The following is a 20,458-nucleotide window of genomic DNA, read 5'->3' as shown; positions in this document are numbered from 1 at the left end:
GATGACAAGAGAAGGCAGCAACTTCTACAATACCGGATCTTGAGATTCTTCAAGGAATAGCACCAATAGAAGACATAAGAGAGCTTTTTAGGAATAAAACCCTAAATACAAAAGAGGCACACTCTTTTCTCTCTAAAAAGCCTTATAAAAACGTGCTTAGGGTTTCCTTTATATACTGGGAGAAGTAGATTAGAAACTCTAATCCTAAATGGGCTTGAACTGCTGTTTGGGCTTAATTAAAATTCTGCAGATACGACTTTCGATCGATCGAGCCTGTCTTTCGATCGATCGAACCAGACAGATTATGAAATCTTCTTCCTGCAGCTTGTATGTTCTTGAATCTTGACTTGAATCATCTTGAGCATTGTCTAATAATACCTATAGACTCTAAGATCTATATCTAGACAAATTTGTGTTCACAATTTGCCAATTGTTCTAAACATTTAGAACCTAACAAACTCCCCCTTTGGCAATTCGTGACAAAACTTTCATACAAAATGAAATGCTCAAATACAAGAACAACCCAATACAATAAAATGCCCAATTACATCACAAATCCCAATCTAAGACTCCTAACCTAGAAGTTGCAAGAAGAGGTAGAAAGTCTTGATCAGAATGTACTTGTCTTTCCTGAAACACTCAACAAACACATCACCGCATGTGTGGAAAGAAAGACATATAAACAATAATATGAAACAAGATATAAAAAACAAAAGTAAATTCTAACTCTCCCTCTAAGTTAGATACATCAAAAAGTTTTTATACTCTCCCCCTTTGAAAAACAATTTTATCTCCTCTTAAACAAAACAAACATGATTCCCACATATTCTCACATTTCATCTCCCCCTTTTTGTCACGTATTGACAAAGTCAACCCAATCAGAAGGTCGACAGAAAACATACGCAACATAGAATAAGAGAAAATAGAGACAACTCTCCCTACGAAGAGCAACAACTCTCCCTATGAACAACAAGGGTTAAAAACAAGCTTCTCCCTCTATAAAAATAGGAAAAACACAACAAGTTTTGGGAAAAACAGTTTTGGGGAAAAATAAAGGGGGTGGGGATAAATAAAACGACACAAACCAAGTTTTTTTTAAAAACTAAGTTGAGGATACACATGAAGAAAAAATATTCTCTCTTTCAATAAAATGCAAACATGGCACTATGTGACCCATAAACAATTGCATGAGTAGAGAAAATATTTGCACATTGATTATCCATCATAACTCTTAAGAAAATAATTTTCTACAATTCACACATAAAAATAGCATATACTAGAAAGTACATAACTCAAAAATTAATCAATCAATTTTTAAATCAAGTTGAGTACCCAATTTAGCAAAGTGTATGCTTGTTATGTGTGAAAACAATGAGAGATATGACTGCAAAACTGCAAGATGGATACAGAAACAATGCAATGCATGTGAATCCTAAACATAAATGATGCATGGAAAAATCAACTTTTTGAAAAACAAAACAATTTAATGCAGAAACTCCTCAAAGCACAATATTTCATGAATGAAATGCATGAGTATGAGATTAAAAGTTTTTCAAAAAAAAAAAAACAATTGAATTCAACCCAGATCTTCCAAAAACAAGATTTTTTAATCAATTTGTCTCCAAAACTCAAATATTAAAGACATTTTGCATCAAAATCCAAGAACATGTAATCTTGGATGGCCACAACAATATCACACACAATATAATGTACCAAGTTTAGCAAAGAGTAACTTGTGTAGTGTGTGCAACTAGCAAAAACTTGAGATACATGTGAGGTGATATATAAATAGAAATCAATCACAAAGTCTATAAAATTCATCACATAGAATTTGAAAGAGACTATTACCTAAAGAATTACATCATATAACTCCCACATCTCCTAGATCATAAGCTTGTAATCATGTAAGTTTCTTGATTTTATGCCTCATAATATACACACCAATTTTAATTATTTGATTTTGGCATCTAGCCTAATAGTACACACCAATTTTAAGTATTAAACAATTTAAACCGAGGTTTCACCTTATATTCTTTTCGTGCATGTGTTACACATTCTCGAGCACAAAATCTTATGATATGCACTAAGGTGTTCATGATTGGCTAGTGAACAGTGGTGAGATGGTTATTTATGCCTTTCTCAAAAGGTTCAAGTCCAACAGTCAAAAACATGTGACTTCAAGATCAAAACAAAGTGATCAAAACCATAAACATCTTTCCCACACAACATGTACTACAAAGCTTCAACTAGTAAAGTGCAATAAGTAAGCTCATCAAAGCTAAACAAGGTACATAAACTTGTTATGTAAAGATAATATGGTCAATCATTGATTATAAATCCAAGATGTGAAATACAAAACACAAAAATCTTTTTGATTTAAAAAAATTATGACCAAAAACAAAAAGCACACATTATGCTAAACGAACAATGCAAATGCAATGCATGACAGTGTTTAACTAAGCTATAGAGGGTACACAAACAAGAAATATCAATTTCTTAATTAACCCATGAGTACATGTACAAACTAGTACATACTCATACAAAATCAAAAAATAGCTTAGCACATATATAACACATTCTATTCAAGTTTCTCCACAATGTCAAGCATGTTCTAAATCAAGAGAGAGATATTATAACTCATGTAATCCTCAAGAAAAATAAAACTAGACACAAAATAAATTATTTTTGTCTTTCTGAAATTTTTTTAATGTTTTTGGATTTTTTTTTTTAATAAAAAACAACCTAAAAAAAACAAAACAATCAAAAATAGAAACAAGACATGTCCACAATTAATTGAAAGAATTAAATCAGGGACAAGTCAGCAGCACTCACCTTAAAGAATCTTTTCTCACCCATCTAACACGAGTCTTCGGCTTTGTAGGTGAAAATCCATGAAAAGCAGAGTGTATTTGAGGAATTATACCAATTTTCTGAGAAAGACTAAAATCCTACAAATTCCTTTCACAAGCCAACAAGCTTAAATTTTTCAAAAGAATATGAAACAATTTATATGGACTTAATGGCAGGAGAAATATCATCACAAATCCTAAATTGAAACACAGAATGCTTAAATTTCAATTTATGACAATTAGGACGAATGTGACCATGGACACCACAAAAGTGGCAGACAGGAACATATTTAGGAACATCAGTATTCCTAGTGGGGTTTCCGGTCACAGGCTTAGGTTCTTGCCTCAACAAAGAACAATTTGGTCTAATATGACCAACAACACCACAAAGGTAACAGGTAGGCACAAAAACAGATTTATTATGCTCTCTAACAGTAGGTTTAGACTTAGGTTTAGAAACTTCAGCGTCTACATCAGAATTTTTACCTTTGTCTAACCTAACAAAATAAGCCTTTTCTTTATTATTCCTTTTAAAAGGAGAGATATAAACTTTCTCAGTTTTAGGCTTAAGAGAAACATAAACACTTCTGTTATCAACAGCAGACTTGGTACAAGTCAAATTTTCAATTTTAGCTTTAGATTCAACTAACTCTTGTTCCAAGCTTTTCATCTTCTCATCTTGAGAGGAAATTTGATTTCTCAAAAATTCATTCTTTTTATTAGATTCATCTAATCTAACAACCAATTCCTCTTTTTCAAGATTAACCAATTTTAACTCTTCCTTGAATTTCTTAGCAATTTTCATAGATTTCAATAATTCCTTATGAAGAGTTTCACAGGCATCAATAAAATCAACAGAAGCATGAGTAGAAACATGATCAGAAAGACACTTCAAATTATCCATGACAACAGGGGTCAAGGATCAGCTTTTAGATCAAAAGATCTAAAATAAAAGAGCAACCTGCTCTGATACCACTTGTTGGTTTTTAGACCCCTTAAAAACACAATTAGATTAACCTAGGTAATTAGCCAAGTGATTACTTAGTCCAAATTACAAGTCTAGGTTATCACAATCAAACAATCATATCATGCATAGCAGCGGAAAGATAAATAACACAACGATATGATAACCCAAGAAAACCAAACCGGTAAAAACCTGGGGAGGATTTAACCTAGCTATCCTCAAAGTAAAAAGCAAATCCACTAGAAAAAATCGAAGTTCATACAATAAGACTTACAAACCCCCACGCTCGACTTCTTATTGCTACCTACCAGTAGAACTTACTAACACGACCACGTGCAAACTCCGAATCCACGGACTCCTTCTTTCTTTGGCCTTTGCAAAACACAAACACCCCCGTTTGTGACTTTGAGATCCTACTCAAAAGTTTAGCAACACAAACTCTCCTGTTTGTGACTCCAAAACCACCCTTGAAGGTTTAGATCATTAGCACCTTTGATGACAAGAGAAGGCAGCAACTTTTACAATACCGGATCTTGAGATTCTTCAAGAAATAGCACCGGTAGAAGACGTAAGAGAGTTTTTTAGGAACAAAACCCTAAATACAAAAGAGGCACACTTTTTTCTCTTTAAAAAGCCTTATAAAAACATGCTTAAGGTTTCCTTTATATACTAGGAGAAGTAGATTAGAAACTCTAATCCTAAATGGGCTTGAACTGCTGTTTGAGCTTAATTAAAATTCTGCAGATTATGAAATCTTCTTCCTGCAGCTTGTATGTTCTTGAATCTTGACTTGAATCATCTTGAATATTGTCTAATAATACCTATAGACTCTAAGATCTATATCTAGACAAGTTTGTGTTCACGATTTGCCAATTGTTCTAAACATTTAGAACCTAACAACCTCATGTAATAACTTACTGACACGACCACGTGCAAGCTCTAAATCTACGGACTCATTCTCTCCTTGGATTTACACCAACATAAGCACCCTTGCTTGTGACTTGAGATCCCACTCAAAGGTTTAGCAACCCAAATTCTCCAGTTTATGACTCCAAGACCACCCTTGAAAGTTTAGATCATCAGTTATTGTTGATCTTGTTGCACTAACTTTAGATCTATCGGATCTAATGATATGAGAATGATTTTCGGTAGTGACTTTGAAAGAGGAAGGCATAATACCTTTTAGATCTCACAAGAGCACCTCTAAAGTCTCTCAAAAGCTCTGAAAACGTAGTTAGAGTTTTCCTTTATATACTAGAAGTGTTTCACTTGAAACCTAAACATTTTAAGCAGATTTTGGGCTGAAATAGAATTCTGCAGAAATTTCATGTCTACAATTTTCGATCAGTCGGATCTAATTTTCGATCAATCGAATTTCACTAAATTCGAATTTTTCTTTCTGCAGCTTGTATGTTCTTGTATTCTGACTTGTAACACCTTAAGCATTGTCTAATAAATTCTATAGACTCTAAGATCTATACCTAGACAAGTTTGTGTTCATGGTTTGCTAATTGTTCTAAATTTTTAGAACCTAACACTATCAAATTTCTTGTACCACTGTCTTGGAACTTGCTTTAGACCATACAAACTCTTTCTCAATTTGCAAACTAAACTCTCTTTTCCCTGAACAATAAACCATTCTAACTAACTCATGTAAATGTCTTCCTCTAGGTCACCATGAAGGAATGTTGTCTTCACACCTAACTGCTCAAGATGTAGATTCTCTAAAGCCACCATTCCTAGTACCAGTCTAATTGTTGACATCTTCATAACTGGAGAAAATATTTCTGAGTAATCGATGCCCTTCTTCTGTTGTAACCCTTTGACAAGTAATTTGGCCTTGTAACGTTTGCTACCATCATGCTCATTCTTTATTCTGTATACCCACTTGTTGTACAAAGCCTTCTTTCATTCTGGAAATTTAGTTAGTTCCCATATTTGATTCCCCAACAAAGAATCCATCTCATCCTTCATGGCTAACTTCCACTTGCTTGAATTTTCATCTTGCAAGGCTTCATCATAACTCTTTGGCTCACCGCCATCAGTCAACGGGAGATAATTTAGAGCGGCTGAATAATGCTGTGGAGCTTTAGTGATCCTAGAAGATCTACGGACTTCAACTACAAGTGTACACTGATCTACTTGTGAATTTACATTCCCATTTTCTTCTTCACTCCTTTTCTAGACAGTATTTTCAGTCAATTCATCTAAGTTGACAAACTCATATTTCTTTTGATCTATCTCTGTAACATCTGGCACTACAGTTGATCTATCCTTGTACATAACATGTTCATTAAATATCATATTTCTACTTCTGATGGTTTTATGGTTTTGTTCATCCCAAAAATGATAGCCAAATTTCTCATCATCATAGCCAATAAAAAAACATATTTTAGACTTTGCATCAAGTTTACTACAAGCATTAGAATCAATATAAACATAGGAAAGATAACCAAAAACTTTTAAATTGGAAAACTTTACCTCTTTACCTCTCCAAACATCTTCAGAAATTCTGAAATCCATGAGAATTAATGGTCCTCAGTTCATCAACAGCATCAACCCAAAAAGATTTTGGTAATCCAACATGCAACCTCATACTCTTAGCACGAGCATTGAGAGATCTGTTCATGCGCTCAGTCATACCATTCTACTGTAGTGTCCTAAGAATGATCTTCTTTATCTAAATTCCATGTGCAACACAATACTCAATGAACCCTTCATCTATGTACTCTCCTCCATTGTCTGACCTTAAACATTTTATTTTCAAATCAGTTTCTGTCTCAACATGGCCTTCCACTTCTTAAAAACCTCAAATACATCAGATTTATTTTTCAAAAAATAAACCCATACTTTTCTACTTGAGTTATCAATGAAAGTGATGTAATACCTTGAACCTCCAAGGGATGCAACCGGAGAAAGCTCCCACAAATCAGTGTATACTAACTCTAATTTTCCAGCCTTTGGTGTCCTGCTAGTTTTCAAGAAGCTCACCCTTTTTTGTTTTCCTAAGATGTAGTACCTGCTTTAGCGACTGCAATTATGTCTTTTAGACCAAGGTTTTCAGACCCGGACCGTTCATTGAACCGTAAAAGGGAGAGGTTCAAGGTTTTTGAGGTCAAACCGAGGTCGAACCAGGGTCGAATTGTGATGACGTAATAATTAATTTAATAATTAATTAAAACCTAAATATAGATATTAAATTTATAAAACTAGCAAAATTAACTAATATATCTATATATGTGAGGGAAATTTAATGATTTTTAAGCATATATTTAATAATTAAATAAGAAAGTTAATAAAAAAAATAATAACCATGAAAACATTAAAATTTATGATTATTTTTTGAAGTAAAGTTGAATATCTTTGAAAGATTTTAATTATAATTTTTTTTATTCCTTGTAAGAGATGGATAATTTAATTAAGTAGAATAAAATTGTGTTAAGTTGTTTTTATAAAAAATAAAAAATAAAAAAAAAAATTGCTAAGGGGTTGGACCGCACGATTCTTGCCACCGGTTCGTGCAGTCCAACCCTGGTTTTAGGGGTTCATGGAATTGCCACATATGTCCGGTTCTTTATACTTAAAAAATCGGTTTTCATCCCGATTTCCAGTTTTTACAGTCCGACCTCCCGGTCCAATCCAATTTTGAGAACTATGTTTTAGACTTGAGGTCTGAGTCCAAAACCCAACCAAACAAAGCCTTTAATATAACACATAAAGACACACTTTAACCTAAAAGGCCTAAGCCTAATGGCTACGTGCTTAATTATGTTATATTAACCACTTATTCTTCTCATCTTTATTCAATGTGTGACTTCACTCACACGCATAACCCAACAGATTTTATTAGATTGAACTCAAAAATTGATGTGTTATCATTATAAAGAGACAATTTAAATATTTAGTTACGAGGTTATTAAAGTCCACCAATCACATTTATTATTACATCAATTTATAAGATTTATATAGTAAAACTTATAATACATTTACCATTTTCTTTCACTTATGTTTTTGCTTGTGTCAAAAAAAAAAATGTCAAACCACGTTTTTGTTAGTCAAAAATTTTGACTAATAAAAATGCATAAGAAGACCGGCATTTACGGATGGCAAGCTAGACGTGACTGGAGTCTGGTGCTCCATTATCGTTATGATAGATGTCTTTTGACTAACAAAAACGCATAAGAAGACCGGCATTTGCGGATGGCAAGCCAGACGTGACTGGAGTCTGGTGCTCCATTATCGTTATGATAGATGTCTTTGATGAGTTGACAATAACTTTGACTTTCATGTATTTAGTTTACATCCACATTCATCCCAACTGAATTCTCCAAAAAAAAAAAAATCATCCCAACTTTGACTTTGTCTCCTCAATAGATGTCTTTGACGAGTTGACAATAACTTTGACTTTCATGTATTTAGTTTGGGATAATTACACTTTACCCATCTGTGATTTGTCTCTAATTCTATGTGCCTACCTATGGTTTAAATTTTGACACTTTACCCATCTGTGATTCTCACCATTACCCAGCCGTAACCCACCTCTCCAATTTCCGTTACTCTAACACAGAAAAGGTAAAAAACAGAACTCCACATGGATCAAAACTCACTCTCTTCCAACACTCACTCACTCCCATCCAACCCAACGAAGATCCTACACAATACAATGCAATGCTAGTACGTGTCAAGTGCTTCTTCAAACAACTTAGTAAATCTGAAGCAACAAAACCAAATTAAATCCAAAAAAAAAAAAAAAAAAAAAAAAAAACCCAATAACCAACAAGTGAGAATCAAACCCAAAAATGAAAAAAATCCAAATTTCTGAATTTCAAATTGATTTTCTAATTTAAGCAAATACCCACAAAAAATAAAAAAGAAACTTCAGTTTTCTAATTTAAGCAAATACCCCATGATGTTTGACAAGATCTATATTTTGTGAATCAAAGCGAAACCAAATTTTGACAATAACCAAATATAATCAAGATCTATATTTACGTTTCCCAAGTTTGATCATCATGATTACGATGATGAGGAAGTGTTCGAGGAAAACGAGGAGTTTGAGTTCGAGTTCGTGTCCGTTTGTAAAGCCGAGGACGACGTGGTCGTGTTGGACGGTCAGATCAGTCCGGTTTTCTCAGTCTTCAATCGTGACCTCCTTCTATCTGATCAGAACCCCACCAAAAGTCAACAAATTACCGACGGCCAGGATTTGAAGAACAGAGAAGGAGAAGAAGAAGAAGAAGATAAGGATGTACGGTGTCAGTTTTAATTTGAAGAAGGTTAAATTCAAATTATTAAGCTTCATACACAATTTAGACGCATTTGAAGTGATTTTTCTCATCAAAATTAGAGGGTTTGAAATTTAAATTTCAAAACAAAAACCTGGAGGTGCAAGTCAAGAGATTGGGCCTGATGCTGTGTATATGACTGCCCAAGAAATGAATAAGGAAAACACAAATTTGGATTTAGGGTTTAACATCACTTGGAATTTTCCAGTGGGTTCAAGTGGTGCTTTATACTTGGTTCGATTGCATTTCTGTGATATTGTTAGTCGTGCACTTAACTTGCTGTTCTTTAATGTATATCTCAATGGGTACCTTGCTTATGAGGATCTTGATTTGTCAGTACTTACGTCCCATGTGCTTGCATCTCCGATCTATGTGGATTTTGTTGTGGATCTTCGTTGGGTTGGATGGGAGTGAGTGAGTTTTGGGAGAGAGTGAGTTTTGATCCATGTGGGGTTCTGTTTTTTACCTTTTCTATGTTAGAGTAACGGAAATGGGAGAGGTGGGTTATGGCTGGGTAACGATGAGAATCACAGGTGGGCAAAATATCAAAATTTAAACCACGGGTGGGCACATAGAATTAGAGACAAACCACAGGTGGGCAAAATGTAATTATCTCATTTAGTTTACATCTACATTCATGCCCAACTTTAACTTTGCCTCCTCAATCTACTATCAAGTCGGAAAGGGGTTGACAATAGCTATAACTTATGAGATATATATATATATATAATAAAGATTTCATGTGAGGGTGCATGGCGTCCTACCACGTGAAGTTTTAATTTTACATTTAAACTTTTTTTACCTCTTTTCATTAAGTATGTTTTACTGTTACCCAAAAGTTTTAATTGTCTGGGCTTACATTACACATTTCTCTCTTCTTCATGTCTTTTAGCATACCCACTATTTTAGTATTAAAAACAAAAAGGAAAAAAATAATTGAGTTAGGCATACTTGAAAAATAATAATTGAAAAAATTATAATTAACCAAATAAGGCACTAGAGAGAAATAAAGAGACACAAAAATGTTGTAAACGGTTAAATGAAATACACTGTTTCACTATTACCAAAATAAAAGACATAAGATTCACAAAGAATTTGTAAGAGAGAGAAAGAAGAATTTGAAGGGCTACTACCTCCATCATACTGGCCTCCCACCACTATCAAGCCACCAAAACCCCTACGAGTAATTATTTTTTCCCATTACTGTTCTAAATCATCTATAAGACACATGCTCACACCATATCTTAATGTTGCATTATCGATGAGTGGAAGGCGGTGAGAGGGTTAGGTGTACTTTCCTTTCATGGTATGCAATCTATGAACACAACACAAATTAGTTGATTTTCATGGTCTGTTACTCTTTTGCATTTATTTTTTGTTTCATGATAATAATAATAATAATAATTTTACCTTGAGAATACTACAAATGTACAGTGAAGCTACTAAACTAATTTTTAATATCTCAAAATGTATATGTTTCTTTACTCTAATTTAGTTTACTTTTTCATTATAATATATATACAACATTCTCCAAAACCATCTTACATAAAATATCACAAAATTATTCATGCATCGCAAGGGTAACTTACTAGTTATTAGTAATAAGAATATGTTAATAGGTCTGCGAATGTACTCGTCAAGGAGAAATCAAGCGAGTCTCTTTGCATACAGAAAAAGAAAAAGCTAATAAATAAATATCCTTTTAATTTAATTTTGTGTGACACCTAAAAAAAAGACGATCTATTTTAATAAAAAAACTCAACCTTAACCAATGCAATTGAGCACTTGTTAACCGAGCTCTTTGTAATATTACATAGTTGGTACGCTTAGTTAAAAAAGATTTGACGCGATCTGATATATTAGTATTGTCTGATCAATTATGATCCAAGAAGTCCAATTCAATTATAGGTGCATGTGGTTGTAGAACAATTAAATTAACCTTAGGTTAGTCTATGGTTAAGTAAGATTTATTTAAATTTTTCTAGTATATAAACCAACTAAGTCAAGTCATTTTCGTACTGGATACTATTTCAGTTTGACCGAAGGCAAGGGTAAAAAGTGGTTGAATATATATAGGAATTGATAGAGTGGGATATGGTTAGCTGTTGTTTTGTCTGCCTTTTGTGGAGTAATCTTTAGTGTGCCCCCCTGCCTTGGGTTTAAAGGGCACCCCCACCCACCACGTGCCATCTAGAAACTTTGGCTGACCCAATATAAATATGCAGTAGATTTTGGTCTTCAAACATTTTGTTTTTATTAAAATTCAAACTTTAGAAATAATTTGAGTCAAATATGCAAGCGTTACAAGTTATTTTGATTAGATTACCTTTTGACATGTGAGGTTTAACAGCAAACACATTTCCATCGATTGATTATGACAAGGATATTTACTTGAAAAATTTATAGATCTTTGCTTCCTATCATCCATCAAAGACTGCACGTTTGACTTTTATCTTTCCTTAAAATTCTTATGTTTGGCTATGACATATTCCTTGGAGCTCAGAAAATTATTCATAGGTTACATAATTCTCTTAATACGTTTCAATTATTAGCATATGAGGCTTGCACTCCAGTTATGGATCTTGAAAGGTCGGGAAACTACAATTCACTGAAGTAGGCTGTATAGTGTATACACCAGCATTTATATTTTACTTTTGAATTGCTTGGTACAAAAGGAAAGGAAGAAGGGAGAAAAAAGAGAGAGAGAGAGAGAGAGAGATTATAATTGTTCTTTAATACAAAAAGAGCTAAATGTTAATTTGTCCCACAAATCCTTTTAGAAGCAATTTAGATGCAGCTAACTAAAATCTTTACCTTTAGCGTGCTTCAAACTCAGTTATTGTCACATCATTTATAGAATAAAACCCCTCGCCTGTGATTGATCCCAAATCATTGCCAGTTCTTCTGAAAATGAAAGCAGGCTGTTTCGGAGAAGGAAGAGTTGTTTCACTACTTAGCATGAGAAGAACTGCCAACATTGTTGGTCGATCCATCACATCTTCTTGCACGCATAAAAGCCCAATTTGAATGCATCTCAAGACTTCAAGAGAAACAAATGACTCATTTAGAGATGAATCAACTATATCCAAGGCTTTATCTTCTTTCCATAGTTCCCAGACCTGTGTGGGTCATAAAATTATTTATAAGGGGCTGTGTTATAACTACAGGTGATAAAGATTGTTGCTTTTTTTTACTTACATGTCCTATCAAAGTTAGGGAAGTATGCTCCTGATAAGATAAGTTGTTCTTCTTGCCACTTAAAATCTCCAACAATATGACACCAAAACTAAAGACATCTGATTTTGTAGAAAATTTTCCGAATACTGCATACTCTGGTGACATATATCCACTGCATGTGAACAATATCAAAGAACATCTTAAACTTTGCATAGGCCTTTATTTTCTACATGTGTGTCAAGTGTGCAAGTTTACATGAGTGAGAAAATGTGTTTGTGAGTTGCTTACTATGTTCCAACAACTCTGTTTGTCTTGTCTTGAATTTGGTCCCCTTTGAATATACGGGCTATGCCAAAATCAGAAATTTTGGGGTTCATCTCACCATCTAGTAGAACATTGCTAGTTTTAAGATCCCTATGAATAATTCTTAATCTTGAGTCTTGATGAAGATACAGAATCCCACGAGCAATCCCAATGATGATTTCAAAGCGTTTCCTCCAATTCAGCAATGAACTTCTTGTAGGATCTACAACAACATTTTGCACCAATGTGCTCAAAATGTGATTTAAATAGTGTTGAAATATGTAGCTTTATGTACTTTAAATAAATTATTTGAACATATATGATAAAAGAAAATAAAACAAAAAAATGAAATAGATTTTTAGAAAAATATACCAAAAATGAAGGAGTCCAAGCTTTTGTTGGGCATGTACTCATAAATCAACATCTTTTCTCCCTCCTGAATGCAACAGCCAAAAATTTTGACAAGATTCCTATGTTGAAGTTTCACAATCAAAGTAACTTCATTTTTGAATTCTTCTATTCCTTGTCCTGAACTCTTGGATAGCCTTTTTACAGCTATTTGTTGTCCATTAGGTAATTGACCCTGAATTCATAATCCAAAATAAGCTTACTCATAACTATTAGTTTTAAGCAATTGAGTTCAATGCTTATATTTGCTACTTCAATAAGTTATTTCTTAGCTTTTGAAACTCACTTTCCACCCTCACATAATTGGAATGTGAAATAGAAAGAAAAATAGGCAAGATATCAACAATGTCACTATGAATTGTAACTGTACCTTAAAAACAGAGCCAAAACCACCTTGCCCAAGTCTGTTCGACGGAGAGAAATTGTCAGTGGCAGAAACTATGCAACTTAGATCAAAAATCGACAAATCAGGATGTCTACTATTGTCCTCAAGCTCATTCCCCTCCAAAGAGTCTTTGGTACCGATAAAAAATAATGATTGATTTTGCAAATTTCTCTTCACTGTCCTACAACATATTGATAGAAATTGCTCACTATAATTTTGCAATTAAGCAATTATATACCTCACATGGTGGACTAATCTAACTACGCCTCTGTGTGTGTGAAGAATACAAAGCGATTTGTTACCTTTTGTTTTCCTCTTCATTATCCACATGTAGGCTATTAAGGATACCAGAAACAGTGGCACAGAAACAGATAATATTATAACAGCCATCCGCCTCTTGGGGCCAAGAAAACCTTTGGACTTCCTAGCGTAAGTAGCTGGGAAAAAGAAAACCAATGAATCCACAATCCAAAAGGAAAAAATAGGCAGAAATGAGAATTTATGAAAAATTCAAGCAAGAATAGAGGCTACCTAACTCCATTGCATCCACACGTACATGTAGATCCCACCGTTCATATGTATTCTCCAAAATGTCCATCAATTCACCATACCATGCCAAACAGCGGGTCCCCTTTCCATCAATATTCATGCTGGTAAAAGCTGTGCAGGAACAATTACTCAAGCATGCCTGCTCGCACTCTGAGCTACTCATACTCATTTCCATCCACACTGCATTGAATGAATCTGGACCCTTCAAACGTGTCACCTTCACAAACCCTTCTCCATTTCCACACATAGAAAACCCCAACTGCTTCTTTACACAACCCCCAGAACCATCTCTGTGATACCAATCCTTTGGTGACTTGGGTTCATACCCTGGCAAACACGTACACTCGAACTTATTAAAATTGTCATCCGAATCAGGAACACATTTACCATTTGAACCACAGTGTCCATAGTTGTCACACCGGTATTTAGGCGCTGACCAGGACTCCTTCCATTGAAGATCACCATCATTCCACACAAGGTTCTGGAGCAATCCAGAGTTGTCAACAACTAGTCTAGAAATGATGGAGGGGTCATCCAAAAAGTATGCGTAAGATACCTCATCTTTGCTGTTAACAAAATCATAATAAAAAGGCGATGAGACTGATGCTGCTGCTGATGATGATGTTTTCCATGGCCATGGATCTGACCGCCAATAAAGAGTCGAACCCTTATACAAGGAGACCTGTGGGGAGCCAGTAGGATTCATCTTATAGAAGTAGTCCCCAGTTCCGGGGTCATCTTCTGACTTCCAAGATGTCAGGAACCTGTCTAGCCCATTTATCCGATTCAACCCAAGCCTCATGTTTGGAAGCAAAGTGTCTGTAGGATGGTCAAAGCTTTGCCATAATACTTTTTTGTTATTGCTCTGGACCACAACCAGATTTCCTGAATCTAGAAGCTGAGCAACAGAGGAGGTTGTCCCTTGGACAGAAACATTTGTAGACCAAAGAAGATGGTTAGAGCTGTCATGGAGGACAAGGTTTCCAATCTGGTTAATGGAGAGAACTCCAGAGGAATCTTTGATAGGATCATTCCTGTTCGCAACCCAAACAACAGTTTGTTTTGTCACTTTAACATACCAGATACCAAGATACCGATAGCTGGAGTTGCTGGGGCTGAAGAAGCCTAAGGCAAAATTATTTTCTTCGGAAATCAAAGATTGGCCGTCCTTAATGGATTGGTCTGGTGTGAAGGTGTTAAGGGAAGTGCAAAATGGAAACAAAAGAATGATCAGAATCAAAGACATCACTATTTTTTCAGCATCCATGCTTCAATTAGTGCTTCATCCTACCAAAAATTAGCATGACAAAAAGGATAGGATTGTGAAGTCTTCCTACAGAGAGAGAGAGAATTATGAAGTCTTTTCTCTCTGATCCCTGTCTCTGACTATTTGGTTTGATTGAGAATTATGACATCTTTTTTTCAACAAAAAAGTAGCGTATCAAAATGGATATTGCATCAAGTCAATAAGCCAGCTTACCTTTCAGTAACCATCACAAGTCAACCAGAATTGAGTCTTAGGGACTGGAGGCATTCCAGGCATCAATTTTTCAGTGAAGGCTTCTTTTACCTGAAATGACTAGCAAATTAAATATCACAATACCTAATCTTAAATATCTTTCTGTTTATTTAATGGATGGCTAGAGCTAGATGTTAAAATATCATTAACTTTTTAGCACATATTCCCTACTTAAGTGAGTAGTTGATAGTATGATGATGTCCAGAAAATTGGCTGAGATTAGCGTATTGGGATCTAAAGAGTTATCAAGGCAGGGGGCCAACTATACTGCAGCCTCAGCTGGTAATTGGTAATTTAGCATCATGACTAATCTTTGTCTAGCATCAGCTAACTCGGCCAAGCTTGATGCCCAGAGCTTTCTGCTGTTCTTTGGCTAACCTCATTTCGGCAAATCTCAATGGCTTTCATGAATCAACCTATTACTAGTTGATTACGGCCTTTACAATCTAGTACAGACTATGTAATCTACTAAATGATTTGATTGTATCTAAAAAGAAAAGGAAGAAAACCATGTCCTAAAAGGAAATAAGAATGGGACAAATACGGAAAAATAATACAGCTAATTCAAAGCACAATTTTTTAAATTTTAAAAGACTATTTAGATTCCTAACCAAGCATATGAGATCAAATTATATTCTCTGGCATGTAAGCATTAAGTACAACGTAGTGGACAAGGTAAACTGTATTGCATAACTAAAACACATGGATTTTATAATTTCTTCTATTGACCCATCAAAAGTGTAACATAATAGTTACCTCATTTATCCTACTATATCTCCCATCCATTGCAAAATTTACTATATGAAGATAGCTGATGTAGAGAATTTCAATAAATGACTGATTATGGGCCTCAAGTTAGTAGAAAGACCAAAGCTAATCGAACTTATTATTGAGATATGAGTTGCATTGCACAGATAGCAAGAGTTAGAACTATGAATTTAATATCTTTGAACACAAAGTTTCATCTCCAACTCAATATACTGCCAATCTAAATCACACACACACAAAAAAACACAACACACAGAGAGGGGGTCAATAAAAACATTGACTAACACAGATAATCATAGAAGTTTCACAGTTTAGGGAAACAAAACCACTGATTCTCTCACCTGCTGCTGGGTGCTTCTCCCTGCGACCCACCCTTCTCTTTCAGTTTCAACATACCACAAGGCAGGCACAAACTCTCTCTCTGAGCTCGCATTTTCCTTCAAGAATTGATTTGGGTTTATCACAAAGGACAAAAGCTGGTGAGTATCCCAGCTTATCTTGACTCCAAAAACCTTCATTTTATTTTGTCTTTATGGCCTTTGTGTTGTGTCTCTTGCGCTTCTGTATGGGCTTTTATGATTTTGATTTTGATTCTGATAATTTTGATACTGTCAACTTGTTGATACTGTGGATTAGGAATCAAAAACTTATTTTATTAAAACCTTGGAAAACAAAACCGTGGAAAACATATTATTTTCTAAAAAATATTTTTAATTGAAAAAAAATTTCGGTGAAACAAACACCTAAATTTGCTAATCTAGAGCTGCATTCACTATCATATTATTTAAAAACTAATATGTAACCCATGCTACTGCACGAGAATAGTTAATTATAGTGATGCTATTGGTTCTTTTTTTTCTTTTTTTGGTTATCATGTAGAGGATAGAACTAGACAAAACAATGAGAAAAAATATTGCATTTTATTATTTACAGGATGCTATTGGTATTTTTTTTTTTTTTTTTTGGTTTATTACTCGGAGGATGGCATTAGATAAAATAATGAATAAAAAAAATATTGCATTTTATTATTTGAGCCATGCTACAATGAAAAAAAAAAGAATTAAAAAAACCTATTAACCAACTTAAACATTTCAAGGTCAATTGAGCATCTGCTTACGCATAGGAATGGTCAATAGTAGTGTGGTATTATTAATATTAATTTGGGTTATTAAACATACAAGACATGAGAATAGTAGTGTGGTACTATTAATATTAGTTTGGGTTATTAAACATACAAGACATGAGAGAGAGAGAGAGAGAGAGAGAGAGAGAGAGAGAGAGAGAGAGAGAGAGAGAGAGAGAGAGAGAGAGAGAGAGAGAGAGAGAGAGAGAGAGAGAGAGAGAGAATTAATGTCCATGTTACTTATTAAATTATAGCAACCCAACTACCCTTCTTAGCAACCAAACATTAAGCTGAATTAGATACCTTAAACCTTTAATTCATTCTTCTGATGAATTTATTGATTTATCACTCAAGAATCATATACAATCAGTTCAAAACAATATAAAACACCGAAAATATAAAATACAAAATTGACCCCCAAGTAGGGATGGCAATTTTGCCCCGCCCCACTTAACCCGCCCTTCCCCGCTTCGCCCTACGCGGGTTTTTCCCGCCCCACAAAGGTGGTGAGGCGGGGATGGGTTTAGACTTTTTAGACCCACCCCGCCCTGCGTTGCTAAGGGTTATAATTGTAAATTTTTCATACCCTAAAACCCTACTATTTAAACAAACATATCAATATTAGCTTATTTTATTCTACTCAATGTAATTCTCTGCATTTATTTTATTATGTGTTATTCTATGAGTTTTTTTTTTTTTTTTTGTGATTGTCTAGTTAAATACTTGGATATATTATTCAATTTTTTCTAAAAATTGATTTGATCTGATAGGATAAATTTAGTTGTAATTTCAAGTATATTTTTATTAATGAAATAGGTTTCATTAAAAAGATTGTACTAGTTGTAGGGCAAATTAACAAAAAGTGAAGTTTTACGGGTTGGGGCGAGGCTTCGCAAGGCTCCAAGGGACGGGGATAGGGTGAGAAAGTTTTCTCAGTCATGCGAGGCGGGACAGGGATAGGACAAGACAAAACCATATGGGACGAGAATGAAGACCCCATCCTTCAGCCCTATCCCGCCCCATTGCCATCCCTACCCCCAAGGTGTACGCAAAAGGATAAGCATTTATTTCACAAAATTATTTGGGATTTTTTATGGTATCTTCAATCAACAACTTCAATTAAGAGCTTCATCAGAGGGTTCTAAAGTAAGCAATGATGTACTAGATTCACTCCTCAATCTCATTGAAGAAAATAATTCAGAGATAAGCCTCATCGATATCAAACACTTGTTTCTGGTAATTGACTACCTCTTTAAAACTGTGGTTCAAAGTAAGTACTCCAAAATGACTCATGGCTGTAGTTCTAACCTCAACTCCCCTTCTCCTTCCCTATTATTTACCTAAAAAATAATATATTTAATAGTAAGCTCAAAAACCAGTTTTCTGAAAAATAATTTTGTGAATAAAAACTTTGTTCTCAATTAAATATTATTTAAATTCATCATAATAGATAAACAACTTCTAGAGCTGTAAATGAATTAAGTTATTTATGAATAGCTCGAATTGGACTCAGGATAAAGCTTATTTATGTGTTTGTTTCACAAATAAGCCAAACTCAAACTCAAGTTTAGGCTCAACTAATAAACGAGTCAAGATCAAATATAACACTAATATGAATAAGCTTGTGAACATGATGACTCAATTTAATTATATATAATAGTATATATTTATATGTATACATGTTTAAAAATATACCTATATAAACTTGAGATTGGATTGTATATTTGTAAATAGGTTCAAATAATATCAAATTATTATTTGCAGTTTTGATAATACAAACAGTCCATTCGTAGTAAAAAAAAATATAGATTTGTGAATAGGTAAAACATTTTAGTTGTGGTTACAATAAATTTGAGAAAAGAATAAGCTAATTAAGTAGCTCGTGTTCAAGCTTGAGCTTGTTTAGCAACAAAATGAACTAAGCTTGAATATGTAATTTTATTTAGTGATGAGATCAATCTCAGCTCATGTTCTAAATTAAAATAAACTAGTCGCTAACCCGTGCGATGCACGGGATAATTAAACAAAATTTATACACATTCACTTTTATTGGTACAATCATTTGAAAATAATTCTAACTAATACCCAAATGTAAGAGACACATTGACTTACTATTTAAAGTAGCCTTCTGAAGAATTTACACATATTGTGCAACTGAGCCTTAATTCCATTATCTTTCATGCTATACTTTGTAATTGTACGGAATTAAGTCAACTCAATTTAAGTAGTTGTAATAAAATTGGCTTCTACTATTCTCTATTCTATAGAGATATGAACATATTGGATTTTTCAAACAATTACCGGTATTGTAATAAAATGATTTATTATTGAAAATAAGAAACAAAGAAAATCTGTCTATAGTTTAAGAAACACAATATACTAAAATTAAAGAGATAAAATTTTCGTAGGACAAAATATTATAGATAATTTTAGAAACAGATTATACACTTAAAAGGGTTAATAATTTATAGCACTTACCCCCCACTATTAGTATACAAACACCAAGTGCGGTCGTCGTAACCCTTTGAAAGAACCTTCCCCAATTGGACCCTATCAAAAAAAAAAAAAAAAACACCCAATTAACAAAATTGATCCAAAAGGGTCTAAAAAGCACACAAAATCAATTCAAAAAACAAAAATATGAGACAAAGTAATTACTTTCCGCTGCCAATGAAATTGTCTTTTGTATTGATGTTCCAAATTGCAACACTTATCTCTCTAAGGCCTTCAATTAACGAAAATACAAACTTCTCTTGGAATACCGGAGTATTATGACCATCTATACACACACACACAAAAAACAAAATCAGCATAACTCACTATAACTCTATAGAAGCCTCAAAAATATAAAGAGAAATTAAAGGGTTTGAATTTGATATTTATGTTTGGAGAGAGAGAGTTTGCAGAAACTGTGGCTTTATATTTCTTAACTTGAGAGAGGGGTAAGGTTGCTAGGGTTTTGAGGTGTTATAATGTTTTTATTTTTATTTTTTATTTTTTAAATATTGTGCTGACATGGAAAATTGTGGTGCCAGCAGAGGTTTCGATTTTATATATATATATATAGATGAACAAGTCTAAATTTTGATAATTGGTTGGACTCGTTCATAATGCTAACAACTTTTGCT

General features: G+C 33.9%; 1 protein-coding gene across 1 annotated transcript; it reads right to left on the bottom strand.

Moving 5' to 3' along the window:
- Positions 1 to 11,702: 11,702 nt before the first annotated feature.
- LOC126727458 (G-type lectin S-receptor-like serine/threonine-protein kinase RKS1) lies at positions 11,703 to 16,811 on the bottom strand. The gene is made up of 8 exons (XM_050433135.1): positions 16,549 to 16,811; positions 13,903 to 15,490; positions 13,674 to 13,808; positions 13,357 to 13,547; positions 12,951 to 13,161; positions 12,564 to 12,801; positions 12,297 to 12,447; positions 11,703 to 12,217 (listed from the first exon to the last, which is right to left on the bottom strand). Exons 2-8 carry the CDS (start codon positions 15,185 to 15,187, stop codon positions 11,915 to 11,917), a joined length of 2,514 nt encoding a protein of 837 aa, XP_050289092.1. The 5' UTR covers positions 15,188 to 15,490; positions 16,549 to 16,811; the 3' UTR covers positions 11,703 to 11,914.
- Between the last annotated feature and the right edge of the window lie 3,647 nt (positions 16,812 to 20,458).

This window comes from Quercus robur, chromosome 5 (genome assembly GCF_932294415.1).
Source record: "Quercus robur chromosome 5, dhQueRobu3.1, whole genome shotgun sequence".
In the NCBI taxonomy this organism is placed as follows: domain Eukaryota; kingdom Viridiplantae; phylum Streptophyta; class Magnoliopsida; order Fagales; family Fagaceae; genus Quercus; species Quercus robur.
Note: the sequence above shows the minus strand (reverse complement) of the source record. Positions and strands in the feature narration are given on the sequence as shown.